Source organism: Sarcophilus harrisii, chromosome 5 (assembly GCF_902635505.1).
Source record: "Sarcophilus harrisii chromosome 5, mSarHar1.11, whole genome shotgun sequence".
Classification (NCBI taxonomy): Eukaryota; Metazoa; Chordata; class Mammalia; order Dasyuromorphia; family Dasyuridae; genus Sarcophilus; species Sarcophilus harrisii.
In genome coordinates, this window is record NC_045430.1 from 93186593 (window position 1) to 93200918 (window position 14326).

The 14326-nt window shown below is 40.5% G+C and overlaps 1 protein-coding gene across 1 annotated transcript in view; it reads left to right on the forward strand.

Moving 5' to 3' along the window:
- Window positions 1-14326, forward strand: part of FAIM2 (Fas apoptotic inhibitory molecule 2) — a 57943-nt gene that overhangs the window by 19104 nt on the left and 24513 nt on the right. The window contains exons 6-10 of the mRNA XM_003770873.3: window positions 6794-6844; window positions 8946-8985; window positions 9820-9857; window positions 10477-10564; window positions 10804-10899. Coding sequence (XP_003770921.2) covers window positions 6794-6844; window positions 8946-8985; window positions 9820-9857; window positions 10477-10564; window positions 10804-10899 — 313 coding nt within the window. The remainder of the gene's footprint in view (window positions 1-6793; window positions 6845-8945; window positions 8986-9819; window positions 9858-10476; window positions 10565-10803; window positions 10900-14326) is intronic.

Here is a 14326-nt window from a genome sequence, read left to right on the forward strand (position 1 = left end):
CAATATCTGACTCAGAAATTTGTACTTAATCTTGCAGTATCCTCCATCTTTCAGAGGATGATATCATTATCCCGTCTTCCCCCTCCTCCTTTGGAAAACTGATGTAAGAATAGAGCTAAATAGTGACCAACTACATGAAAAACAACAGTAAACAGAGAAGTGGCAAAAATTTCTTAAAACCAAGGGTTCTTCACTTTTTTGTGTCTTGGACCCTTCTGGCAGATTTATGAAGCCTATAGAATCTTTATCAGAAGAATTGTTTTTAATGAATAGGAAAAAGTGGCGTTATTTTTTTTTTTTTGCAAAAATCTTGGGAAAATATTTTTAAAATTACAAAGATAGTTGATTATATCAAAATGTAGTTATAAAAATATTTTTAAAAGATCATGGACTCCAGATTAAGAGTAGCCCCCTACAAAGGCTATAGAGCCATTTGCCCCTAAGTATTTCAAAGTAACCTGAACTCTGCCCCTACCACCTACAAGAGTGCTAAACTGATGAGTCTCCCACTGAAACCCAGATTTGCACATGCTGCCCTAATTCCAACTGTTTGACTCTTCTTAAGAGATCATTGTTTAGAAGAAATATCACCCTAGGGAATTGCTGTGTATGAAGGAGGGAAGGACAGATTAATCCCCTCCTGCATGTGCTTCCAAGCTAATGAGGTCTCCCTGGGACTTCAACCAGCATGGCTGGTTGGCATGGTTCCCTTGTCATGCGCAGCATCTTGTGCTAGACCAGCCTGGAAAATAAGCTTTGCCCCACATAACCACGGCTGTGTGGAAATAAGGCATCAAGCCTAATGAGAAATGCAATCTCCTTGGCTCTAGCTCTCAGGGCTCCTCTGCATGAGTTGCTATGGGAATTTCTGTCTGGAGAAAAACTCTGAGACTGTCAGCTCCCATGGGACTTGCCCCCCAACCAAGGTGAAAGGGTTAGGAAGGAGATTGGGTAGCCTTGAGAAATAGGAATATGGTCATCACGGATTGGATGGCAGGAGAGAAATGTCTGTGTACTTAATTGCAGAAACTTCCTCTCCTGCTGCAGAGGGGTATGGGGTATTGAAATAGAGATGTTAATTATGGGTGAGTTTAGGGAGGGGAGTTAAGGTGACCTTGACAGGTTTCCACACAGCTTTGCTGGGGAGTGGGGTTGGGAGGCCTGAACATGAACAGAACTTTGGGGAAATTAGCCTGGGAAGGTTGCCTGGAGGAGGTGGCTTGGGGGAAGATGCTCTGGATAGCAACTCTAGGTTTTGGCCAACACAAATAAAACTAATATTTCACATCTTCAGTCTCAGGTTTTTCTCCTTTCTTTCCTCCCAGAAACCTGTCAAAATGTTCTTCATTTTTCTTTACTGTACATGTCTGAGTTCCTGAGCTGTGTGTCTCCTCATTTTAGTTTGCTCGGGATGCCCAGGACCCTCCACAGAGGGTTAGAACTCCTGGGAGAGGCTAACTAACAAAGGAAGCTAGCTGGCTGCCTTTGCTTGCTGACCTGGGGGAGCTGAATTTTCCTTTCCTGACAGTCTGTAAACAGCCCTGAGGCTCAGGGATGTGGCTTGAGCCCGGAGACTCATTCTAATCTTCTTGTTACTCCTCTCAGACTCATTCTCCTCCTTTCCCTCTACCTCCTTACTCTGAGGAATGGTACCTTCTCTCCTAAAGCCTCAGTCAGTTATCCTAATTCTTCCCAGTTTCTGTCTTTCTCTGGAATTTCTCTCTCTGCCTGAGCAAATCCTGAAGAGCTTTGGAAAGCCAGAGCCTCCAATGGGGGAATAGAGTTAGTCCAAAACAAAATGACATCAACAATATCATCACCATCACCCTCATCATCATCATCATCATCAACGGCAACAGCCACCACCCAACCTTTTGGATAAGAAAAGAGCTGAGAGAGGTCCCTCCGCAGCATTTAGTGCTCTTTCTTGAAGCACCATCCTCCCTTGCCTTTCATGGAATTGTAATATTCTGGTTCTTTTCTTCTTCCTCAGGAGCTTTTTCTTCCTCTTAAATTTAGCTCACACAAACCCTTCCTATAAAAATCCTCCAAGACAGTCAAAATAGACTGTGAATATAGGTGAAGGTTCTGCCTTTAGCCCACTTCTCTTTTTATATTGTTTCTCTCAGCTTTCTCCAGGCCCAGATTCAAATACCACCTGCATATAGGTGAAAGATTCCCCAGAACATAAAAGTAGGAGAAGGTAATGAAAAGAACATGAGATTTAGAGTTAGAGATCTGGGTTTAAATTCCCAGCTCTGCTACTTTCTGTGTAACCTTGGTCCAGTGGACTTGTTTTCTCATTTGTAAACCAAGGATACCCCAAGATTCCTTCCAGCTTTAAAGGAAGGATGCTATGATCTCCAACCCAGATTTCTAGCTGCTTGATGGATGTTAAATTCAACATTATCCTAGATTTAGTATGTCCTGAATTGCGCTTAGGGGAAGTTAGGTGGATAGAGTGCAGATGCTGGGCTCAAGAAGAACTTAATTCAAATCTAGCTTCAGACACTCAGTGGCTATGTAACTCTGGGCAAGTAACTTAATCCCATCTGCCTCAGTTTCATTATCAGTAAAATGAGCTGGAAAAGAAAATGACAAACCACTCCAGTATCTTTGCCAAGAAAATTCCACTGGGGTCACAAAGAGGCAGACACGACTGAAAAATATGAACATATTTCACCTATCAACTGATCAATGAGGCTTGCTCCTCTGGCTGGCTTCCCAGTTTTTTGTTAGATGTGCTTCTGTTATCCAGATGAAAAAACTTGGGACATTTTCCCCTTCTCGATCCTGACCCAGCCTGGAATCAAGACCTACATAGCTACATAGCTACCGAGATTTCTCGAGATCCATTACTTTCTTTCCCCTCCGCCACCTTTAGTTCAGGTTCTCATTGCCCTCTCCTTGGACTGGTATCATAGCCTCCTCAGTTGCCTTTCTCTCATCCTACACACAACTACCAAATTACTAGTGGCACTCCATGGATAGTGTCATTCCATTTCTCAAATTCCATGGATTGAAATGGACTCTCAGTCTCTTTCACATAAATCCTTCCTATAAAAATCCTCCACAACAATCAAAATAGATTGTAGATTAATCTTATAATATGTCCTCTGTTTTTCTGCCTCTTAACCTGTCTCTGCTATTCCTTTCACCTGGAAGCATCTCTCTTCCCCCTTCTTCCTTCTTTTTACTCTTCTCCTTTTCTTTTTCTTTTTCTCCCTTCCCCTTCTTATACTGTTTCTCCTTCCCTTTCTTCCTTCTCCTTTCTTCTTTTCCGTTTCCCTTTCTTCTTTTCCCTTCCCTTTCCCTTCTTCCCCATTTCCCTTCCCTTCCACAGTCCTTTCCTCATTCAAAGTCTCACTCAAATGCTATTTCCAAGTCACACCAACCATAAATGATCCCTCTTTCCTCTGTAATCTGGTAGCACCTACTTTCCACTACTTGTGTGATATTCATATTGCCTTTCCTGCTATATACTGTAAATTATTTTATATCTTATTTCATCTTCTAGACTGTAAGTTCCATGACAAGGTCTACTTCATATCTTTCTTTGTATGCATCAAAATGCTAACAATGCATAATAATCTCATCAAAAATATTGAGACAGAATTCCAGAATTGAGACAATTCTAGCTCAGAAGGAAGAAACTGGATCCCAGATTAAGGGAAAGACAAGGAAGTCTTTTTTGAAATGAGGAAACATGAATACTTTGATACTGGGTGTTGCACTAATCTTAAGAAGACTAGAAGTGTGATTAAAAACTATGTGAGAATTGTCCTTAAGAAGAAAAGTAAAAGAGTTGGTGATTCTTGAGCTTGAATAATAGAAGGCTGAGATCCATACGCACATATGCATATATATGTATACATTATATATATGTGTGTGTTTTGTGTACTAGTTTCATGTGTACATATACATACTCAACCCTATATATTATATATATATATATATACATATACACACATACACATGAGATATATATAGGTATGAGAGAGAGAACTGAATCAAGTATTCCTGATTAGCCAATCAACAAGCATTTATTAAGGACTTTTTAAAATTTATTAAGCACTGACTGTGCTAGGTACCAATGATACAAAAACTAGGGGAAAAATATTTCTGTCTTAATGGAGTTTACATTCTATCAGGTGTGTGTGTATATATATATATATATATATATATATATATATGCATATATGTATATTACAAAGTATAGGGGATATATATATATATATATATATATATATATGTACAAAGTATAAGTATATAAGTAATTGAGGAAGATCAGTGATAGCTGGAGACATCAAGAGAAAAGGTTTCATATATAAAGTACCACTGTAGCTATAAAATAGGCTTAAAATTTCAGTCAGTCAACAAAGATTTATTACATGCCAGACACCGAGGATACAGAGAATCTCCTGCAATGAAGTCTTTGTCCTAAGACCTCTGAGACCTCCGTTGGCTGAGTCACTGTGTAGACTCACAAAGGCTAGTCTACCAAGTGATGATTGCTATAGCTAAGTGGGGTTTGAGGTAAGTTATGGGGCCTGTGACTTTTTTCCTCCACATTAAAGCAGGAATTTCTTCAGGTTGTCATTATTATTGTCAATTATCTTGGCGACAGAAGGTAGAGTTGTGCATATTTTTATTCAAGGTAGACAAGATAGAAGATGGAACAAGGACTAGATACTAGAGACCCTATACCCAAACTAGGATGGCTTCTGTCCTCTTACCCTCCTTTCCACCCTAGAAATAATAGTCACCCAGAGGCTCAGGACATGAGGTTTTGATTGTGAGCCTCAGTCTATGTTAGCAATCACCTCTTTCTTTTCTTCAGTCTTGTGATTCAGTCACCATCTGCCAGATCAACACCTCCTTCCCCTACCTTCTCTTTCCCAAGTCCTTCTCCTTCTCTGTTTTGCCTTTCTATTAATTTGCCTATTCTACTGCCCCCTCCCTAGAAAGTACTAAGGACATTCTTGGCCACACTTTGTTTCATAATCACCAGCATACCAGGTTAGAGGAGAAAGAAAAGTCATACTGACCACTTTCTTTTTACTGTCACTTCCCCACTCACCTCTTGACCCCATCTGTACCATCTAAATCATACAGTCTGTATTCTTATTGCTACCATCTGTTGACTTCCTTCCTTTTTCAAGGAGTTTAGCATTCAACTTGGGCAAGTCATTTAATTTCTCTTTGCCCCACTTTTCCTATAAATGGGCACAGTAATAACATTTTATCTTATAGAGTTGTTATGAAAGATGTTTATTAAAAATGCTTAGTACAATGTCTAGTAAATAGTAAATACTTAATAAAAACTTATTCCCTTCCATTCCCCAACTTTACCATTTTGTAGTGATATACTTGACTCTTCAATATCCTACTTCTACTCTCTGCAGTCAGTTGCCAAATTTTGTTGATTCTACCTCAACATCTTTCACCAGTCTAGTTCAGACTCTTCTTGTCCTCTAGATTGTTGAAGTAACTTTCTAATGAGGCCTTCTGCTTCCAGTTTTTCCCCTCTCCAAAAGTTGCCAAAATAACCATCCAAAGTACAGAAATGAACATATCACTCTCTAAATCAAAATTCTCCCATAGCTGTCTAGAATCCCTCCCCCCCAGATTAACCACTGACTCCTCAATCTGGCATGTAAGACCTTTTACAATCTAATTTCAACCTATTTTCTCAGACTTACTTTATATTAGTCCCTACCTTTAAGTCTAACTAGCTCCTCCTGTTCCCTGAGCTCAGTATTCCATCTCCTGCCTTAGTGCCTTGGAAGATGCTGTCCCCTCCATCCCTGAGAAGCATTCCCTCCTCAGCTCTGCTGCCTTGAACTCTTAAGGCTCAGCTCAGGTGCCTCTTTCTTGGAAAAGTCTTCCTAGAGGGTGTTGCATCCCCTACCCCATCGTTCGCACTTTCTCCATCCTCAAATTATTTTGTATTTATTTACTTTACTCTATTTAACTTTTATTTACCTTATTTATATTACTTCCTCCTCCTACCACATTCCCTCACCCAGTAAAATATAAGCTGCCTCGGAGCCGGCATTGTTTTCTCCATCTAAATGAGTGCCTGGCACTAGAAAGAGATTTATAAATGCTTGTTGAATTGAATTACATGAAATTCATGGACAACACCATTGAAAAGTAGAAAAACCCCTGTGTTTGAATACTAGTTTTGCTGCTTACTGTTTATAAGATGCTATACCTCCTCTATGGTGTCAGTTATCTGATAACCAATTTTAAGGAGTGAGTAGTAAACTCGTCCCTTCCAAGGTCCCTTCTTTAAATGCTACAATATTAAACTCTCCCTAAAGTCAAGAACCCGTTCTGGGTCTTTCTCACCTCACACAGTTCTTTTTAATTTATTTTTAGGTTTTATCTATACAGTCTTTTTTCATATATTTCCACATGAGTCATATTGGAAGAGAAAAAAACAGAGCAAAAGGGGAAAAACACAAGGGAAAAAAATGGGGTAAAAAGGTGAAAAATAGTGTGAATTGATCCACATTCAGTCTTCATAGATCTCTCTCTGGATACAGATGGCATTTTTCAATCAAAGTTTCTTCAAATTCCTTTGGATTGCTGAATTCTAAGAACCCTTGTCTATCATGGTTGATCATTGTACAATCTTGTTGTTGCTCACACAGTTCTCTTAATTCCACCAAAGTTGTTCCTCTAGGGGAAAGGGTGGGGTAGGGAAGGAAGGGAGATAATTCCTTACTCTCCTTACTGGGGTCTGGGTACCAGATAGCTAATGCTTTTTATCTTCTCCTTTTCTCAGTGCTGTGTTCTTCATGACTTATCTTATCCTGGCCTGCTGTTCTGGACCAAGGTAGGAAAGAAAAATGAAATGGGGGGCAGAAAATTGGGATTTACAACCCTAGGTACCCATGTATTCTACATTCTTTTGAAAGTTGTTCTGTATCTCCAAGATCTGCTTTTTCCCTGTCTTTAGGCAGTCTTCGGGGCATGGTATGATAATTGAGGAAGAAGCAGAAAGAAACAGAGATCTAACCCTCTAGAATAATTTCTCGCTTAACAATCATTTATAAAACACCTACTAGGTGTCAGGAGCTGGGCTGTTGAAGATACAGTTGACAAAAATGAAACAGTCTATGCCCTCAGAGAGCCTACCTTATAAGGGGAAAGATAACATATATATATATATATATATATATATATATATACATGCATATGTATGCAAACATATGTATACATACATATGTGTATGTATTTTAAAAAAAGGTAATGGGGAGGCACTAGCAACTAAGTCAGGAAAATTATCTTTATAAAGTGGTACTTGAGTTTTAAAGAAAATAATCAATTTGAAGAGACAGAGCTGAGAAGGTAGTTAATTCTAGGCATGAGAGACAGCCATGGGAGATGAAATTTCATGTGTGAAGATTACGAAAGCCATTTTAGCTGAACCACAGAATTAGTGAAAGACGGTAATACATAATATGGTTGGAAAAGTAGGTTGTAAATAGAGATTTACGTGCCAGAGGAGTTTTATAACTGATCCTAGAAACAATAGGTGGCAACTACAATTTACAGGATAGGAAACATGTATTTTATTTAGGGAGATCACTTGGACAGTTGACTATGTGGAGGATAAATTAGAAAAAGAAGAGACTTAAGACAGGAGATAAATTAGAATACTCTTGTAGTAGTCCATGGAAAAGTGATGAGGACCTGAACTAGGAAGGGTTAACAAAAAAGGGGAAGATACCAGATGTGAGCAGGGTAAAAACGAGCAACTGAATAGATAATTGAGTGAGGAAGAGGAAGAGTGTAAAGTCAAGGATAAAGCCAAAGTTGTGAACCTGGGAGCCTGGAATAATGATAGTGCTCTTCATAGAAATAGGAAAGTCAGGAAGAAAAATGGATTTGAAGGGAAAGAGAATAAATTCAGTGTTTGCCATGTTGAATATGGAATACCTACATGAAATTTGATTGGAAATATTACAACAGGGCAGTGGGTGATGTGAGACTGAAGAACAGAGAGATAGACAAACAGACCAGTGCACAGCATTGCCATATGCATTAGATATATGATATGGATATTACTCTAACAAAGACAGAGGGAGAGTGGGGGAAGGCCAGACAGCTAGGAAGAAAATCAAGAGAGGATAGTGTCACAAAAATCCAAAAAAAGATTATCCAGAAGGACAGGGGTAGTTGATGCTTAGCAGCTCCAGAAAGGTCTTTAAGAATGAGAACTGAGAAAAGGTATGACAAATGAGAGATTGTTGGACTTAGATTGATACAGTGACCAACTCTAACCCCAAGGATCAATAATGAACTGTGTCATTCACCTTCTTACTGAGAGATGATAGATTAGAGGTGTAGAGTCAGAATATATATATATATATATATATATATATATATATATATATATATATATATATATATATATATATAAGCATTGCCAGCATGAGGATTTGCTTTGCTTGACTCTGCTTATTTATTACAAAAGAGGTTTTTTATTTTAAAATGGGGGTGAAACCTGAGAGGAATAAAAGGCTAATGATAATGATGTTGGGGGGAGGAGAAAAAATAAAAAGAAGTTCTTGAGGCATTTTTTAAATGACCGAAGAAAGTTCAGAGGAAGGTAGATAAGCAGGATAGCTTTGAAACTCAGAGGGTGAAGTTATTGTAAACTCTTTAAAAACCAAGCTGTCCAAAATAGAGATTTGCAGTTTCATATCTAGTTTTTCTTTTCTTCTTTACATATAGAAATGTTTATATTTGTTGGTATTATCAAGATAATTTTAAAAAGATTTCTAAAAGTGACCATTGGTAATTTTGGAGAGAGCAGTTTCAGATGAGTGATGAGTTAGGAGTCAGTTAGCAAAGAGTTGGGAGGAAAGAAAATGGAAAGGGCTCCAGGGAATTCATGGGCCTTACTCTGATCTCTGTGCTTTGGATTACAGGAGATATTTCCCCTGGAACCTGATTCTCCTGAGTATCTTTGTAAGTAAGGAAGCAGGGGCTATGGGTGGACAGAGACAACAGCTAGCTAAGGAGGTCTCAGACAAAGAGGTCTTTAGACAAAGTCTAAAATTTAGGGGCAGGATGCCATCAAAACCAGAACACTTCTTCTCAGGGGAATGAGTTGAGACTTGAATGGGGCTTGGAAGTATCCTTTATGGCTTTTGCTATTTCAATTCTCCTTTAAAAAAAATTTCCTAACATCCATGCCTATGTGCATTTACATGCACAATTCTTCCTCAATTCCAATTCTTTATTCAGTGATTTATAAAAATAATCTCAAGAAGACCTTTGGATTTAGGATAGATATGGTGAAAAGAAAGATAGGGTCTTGGAGTGGATTTGAGAGGAAAAATTTTAAATTAGAGATGGACTGGAAAGTAGAGCCAAGATGATGATAAGGAGGAAACACTTAGGTAAAATGATATTAATTCCTGGAGATTTTAGTAGTTTCAGGCCTGTCTTCTGGGCTAGTTGTCATATAGGATTGATATCTCTGTCTTCCACCCCTGACCACCAGCAGGGATCACCAAGTTTGTACTGGACCTTTTAATTGGATAAATCAATTCTCAGACAACTGTATAAAACTTCCAGGATTAGGATCTGGTCTAGACCAGAGATTGATGACATCCATCATTCTTAGAGATAATAGACTATGAGTAAGGAGGTAAGGGACAACAATAATGTTGGTGGAAGGAAAGAGGTTCAAGACATATGTGACAGTATGTATGAGTGATGGAACTCAAATAAAATGAGCTTGTGTCCCAAAAACCAGAGTTCTGAGGGCTCTCCCTTCTAATTTATTTCTCATTGCAGACCCTGTCTATGGCTTACCTCACTGGGATGTTGTCCAGGTAATGAAAAAGAAAGAGGTGAGGGATGCTAGAACTGTATTCTGGGAAATAGAGAAACCTAGATTGACTTGTCAGTTTACAACTGCCTGCATTGATATATTCTAACAGGGGAGAAGGCAGCCAGAGCCAAAGCTACTCAATTCCATGTCTCTCCACTTATATGCAGGCACAATCAGTCCCTAAACTTCCTAATACCACCAAGGCAAAATTCCAGAGACAGAGAGACAAACAGAAACCTAGTGTATACCGTGCCTCTCTGTAACTCCTTAAGAGGACATTCCTTGAGGGTCACTTTCAACAACTTTTATCCATGTTCAAAGATTTAGATATGATATTCTCAACTGACCTTCCTAAGGACTTTCTGGAAAAAGTGAGCCCTGAAAAAATCTTTTTGATCATCCTGTTCTCCCCACTGATTCAGCTTAGGGCAGAGGGGAGGGAGAAAGTAGGAAGCCCCAGATAAGAAAAAGAGAAGAGGGGGCTCTTTGATTCCAACAAAGGAGAAAGGCAAGGATCTGTGGGATACCGGTAAGCTCCATTTGACAAAGTCCAAACCAGATGACCTAGCCCTGGCCCCTAGGCCCGGCCTACCCAGCTGACAAAGATTCTTGCCCCACAGTTACTACAATACCAAGTCCGTGCTTCTGTGCCTGGGGATTACTGCCCTGGTCTGTCTCTCCGTGACTCTCTTCAGCTTCCAGACCAAGGTTAGCCAAAGGATCCCACGTGAGTGAGGGAGGGGAGATCACAAGTTGGGTGGGAATGAGGAGGATTGGGGCTATCTGGAAACAGGAAATCAGGGGAAGGGATGATCTGGAGTCCATATCCAGAGGATGAGCAAAACTCCACAGCTGGGTAAAGGACTGAGGAGAGAAAAGCAAGGTTTGAAAGGGGAACAAGAGAAGGGCCTCCAAACCAATATTCTTCTATTACCTTTCTTTCCCAGTTTGACTTCACATCCTGTCAAGGCATTCTCTTTGTACTTCTCATGGTTATGTTCTTCAGTGGGATCCTTCTGGCCATCATCCTTCCCTTCCAATATGTAAGTCATCTCCCCCATTCACAAGTCCCCCATCTTCATATCCCTATCCAGGCTTCTCTACCCTTCTCTCTCCCCTTTTGTCCTGGGGCTTGAGACCAATAACAAGCCAGGCAAGTCCCTGCTGGGGGTCCATATGTGTCTGCTTTTTTCCTCTGTCTCCTGGCAGGGATGTTCAACAGCTGGGCCTAGATTAGGGGCACTGAGGACAGGGATTGGGAACAAGGAGTGGGGTGAGGGGAAGCTTGGACCTGGTGGTGACAGACTAGTTAGGAGGTAGTTGTTTCATTACCCAGCAGCCCTACCCTAGGCTTGGCATTGAGTACCATGTGTACTGGCAGGACAGGAAGCTAAAGACCATGGGCAAACAAGGTGGCTTTTCTTTGGCAGGGATGGGTACCTGCCTGACTCTTCAGCTGATATCCGGTTTCACGTTTCTCATGTGTGGAGGGTTGGGAGGAGGAGAAAAACTGAAACCACAGTAAGGGTAGATTGGGCTGGGGGGGTTAATCTGGAAAGCCAGCTCAGCATTGCTTAAAGATGCTCTAAATGAGAAGCTCTGGGGTCGCCTGCAAGTCAAACAGATTTTGAACAAGGATTAGAGTATCTATATAAGAGCTAGCAGACAAGTGTTGTTTGTTTAAGGTTCGGGGGTGTTTTTTAGGGAAAAGTGAGAATCCACCTGTGGAGACTGTAAAATCCTCAGCCATTTAGAGTAAAACTGCCTCTGAAGAGCATTTAATCAGAGCAAGGGAAGGCATGCAATGACCCTCTTTGGTTATTGTTGTTGAGCAGAGAAAGAACAGGAGAGCGAGCCATAGCTTGGGGTTTGAATATCCTAGACCCCAGAATACTGGGCTGGAAAGCTCCCTCTAAGTGGCTCTATCTCCTTTACTTTCCCCTCCCACACTTGGCCGTTCTTCAGTTTTGACAACAGGAACTGTGGGGAGAGGCCATATTGGCAGCAGTCACAGCATCCTTCTCCCCCAGCCTCTAGCCAAGATAACCAAATATGGATTGCTCCCCCCCCCCCAGCAGAAAGATTAGGGGAGAAGGGGAGACATCAGCAGGATAGATCAGAATGAGGGGGAGGGTATCCTAGTAAAAACAGTAAGCCTGTCCCTTTCCTGCCAGGTCGTCTAGATCAGAGTCAGTTTCAGTAAATCAGAGCCCCCGATATTTTCTTGGCAGTTCCCTGGAACCTGTTGAACAAAGGAGGGGCCGGAGCTAAACTGGGGCCCTTGAGGGCAGAAGGGCGGGAGTGACAGGAAGAGGCCCCCATAGCATCAAGGACTCCATTGTTGACCTTAATTGGTCAAGCAGGTCTTTTGTGTTTCCAAGAATCTGTACAGCCCTAACTTGAGGAAGGTGGGGCAGATGTGATGTTGACTGCAGGCTGGATTCCAGTAGGGGGCTGGATATTACCACCTAATAAGTGTTAAGTAATGGGGAATCCAGGATGGTAGGAGGAAGGAGATGAAAGGAATGCAGTTCTGCCGAATATTCCCAGGTGAGGAAGAGAATTAAAAAGAAGCAAAGGGCACTTGCTCCCGAGTCAGAAAACCTGAATTGCAATCTAACACTGACCGGATGTGTAATATTGGGCAAATCAAAACCTCGGTTTCCTCATCCACAAAATGAAGGGTAGATCAGATGATCTCTAAGGTTTCTTCTAGTTCTAAAGCTTTGACTGCTTTAGGTTCTACCTCTTCATTCTAACTTATCAAGTTCTTGTTTTGTTCAAGGTGGTATGCTAGGTTCTGATGATAGAAAGATGAAAAAGGGAGACCTGTGTACAAGTAAGTTAGATATAATGTAGAACATGGTAATGGCAAAGGTGTCTATAAGAAATAAGTAACTGTTACTTTCAACTGAGGAGTTGAGGAACGACTTCATGCCCCTTTAGTCCGTCTTATCTGGTTGTCTAACAAGACATCCCCTCCCTCCCATTTTTCCTAAGCCCCTCTTCCAATCCATTCTCCCTTTTCTACTCTCTTCCCTGTCTTGACAATGGGAAGAGAGAGCCAGAGGGAGAGGATGTCCAATACTTGTTATTTGAGAACTCCCAAGTCTAATAAAAACATTAGTACCCTTAGAGGAAACAAACACAGAGAAATAAACCTACAATTAAGACTATGAGGAGGGAAGACAATTAGAATTAATCTGAGAGAACTTCCAAGAAATGGAGGCTGAGGATACTTATTGTTAAATGAAGGGAAAACATGAAACAAGATCTGGAAGAGAATATTGTGTGGGACAGGTGCTAGACTCCCTTTCCCAAATTAAGTAATCAGAGACATCTTCAGGTACAAAGAGAAAGCATTTATTTAATCCCTGCAGGGAGAGACTCAGATACACACCTGTGAGCCATCCCAGCTCCCACCATGTGTTCATGGAATCTGACCAGCTTCCCGCTTATCGGGATTTAAATAGCAAAAATCCCAAACCTTTTCATTGGATAGATTAAAAGGACATAATCATTCTTGACCAATGGTCACCAATGTTGTCTGCTTTCTGTGGGACCCTCACTTCTTGTAACTTCCTGAGGTTCTGACCTTTAAAGACCATGTGTCTTCCTGCAACCCAAGGTCTAAGACCTGATCTTCTGGCTCTGGGAATAGGGATCATGTGACTTCGTCTCAAACTGAAAAAACTTCATCCAATCAGTCCCATTTAATATCACTCCCAAATTGGGGGACAAATTTATGGAAAAAGCTGGAGGGAGAAAGGAAAGAGATAGAAACTATGTATTTTGTGTGGAAGGTGAGAGTTTGAATTGTACATGTCAGTACTTTGAAATACAGCCTGATCCTGGAATTGCATATTGAAAGTAGAGGACTCAGACTCATCAGAAAATCTCAAGGCAGTCAGTTCTCCGTTTTCCATTGACCAATGAGCCCAAAGGGGTATAATTCAGCTCCTTCACTTCTCTTGATTACTTGTCTCAGAACCACATTGGGCAGCAGGGAGATTAAGGAGAAAGATATCTTTCCTGGTGACTTCATATTTGGGAAAGGTCAAACAAAGCAAAATTTTGACTATTTCAATCATCTAGATGAAAATCTTAGATAACCAAGAACAGACTATTTGCTAGTAAAAAAAAATATAAACAGGAGGATTCTAGTACAACATGAAATAGGAAAGGAGATAGGAAATCTCTTGACAGTTAAGACCACTCAGCTAATAAACATTAAGTGCCAACTATGTGCCAGACAACAAGCACTGGAAATACAAATATGAAAAATAAAAAAGACAGGCTTAGCCCCCAAATACAGAATAATTCCATTGATTGACATGCAATACATAAGCTAAAATAAGCAAAATATTTATGTCAGCCCAGTCACAAGTAGGAAGTGGTATAAGCCATCACAGTCAGTGACTTAAGTGATCCTAAGATGGTTCCTGTACAAAGGATCGGTCCAATTTAATG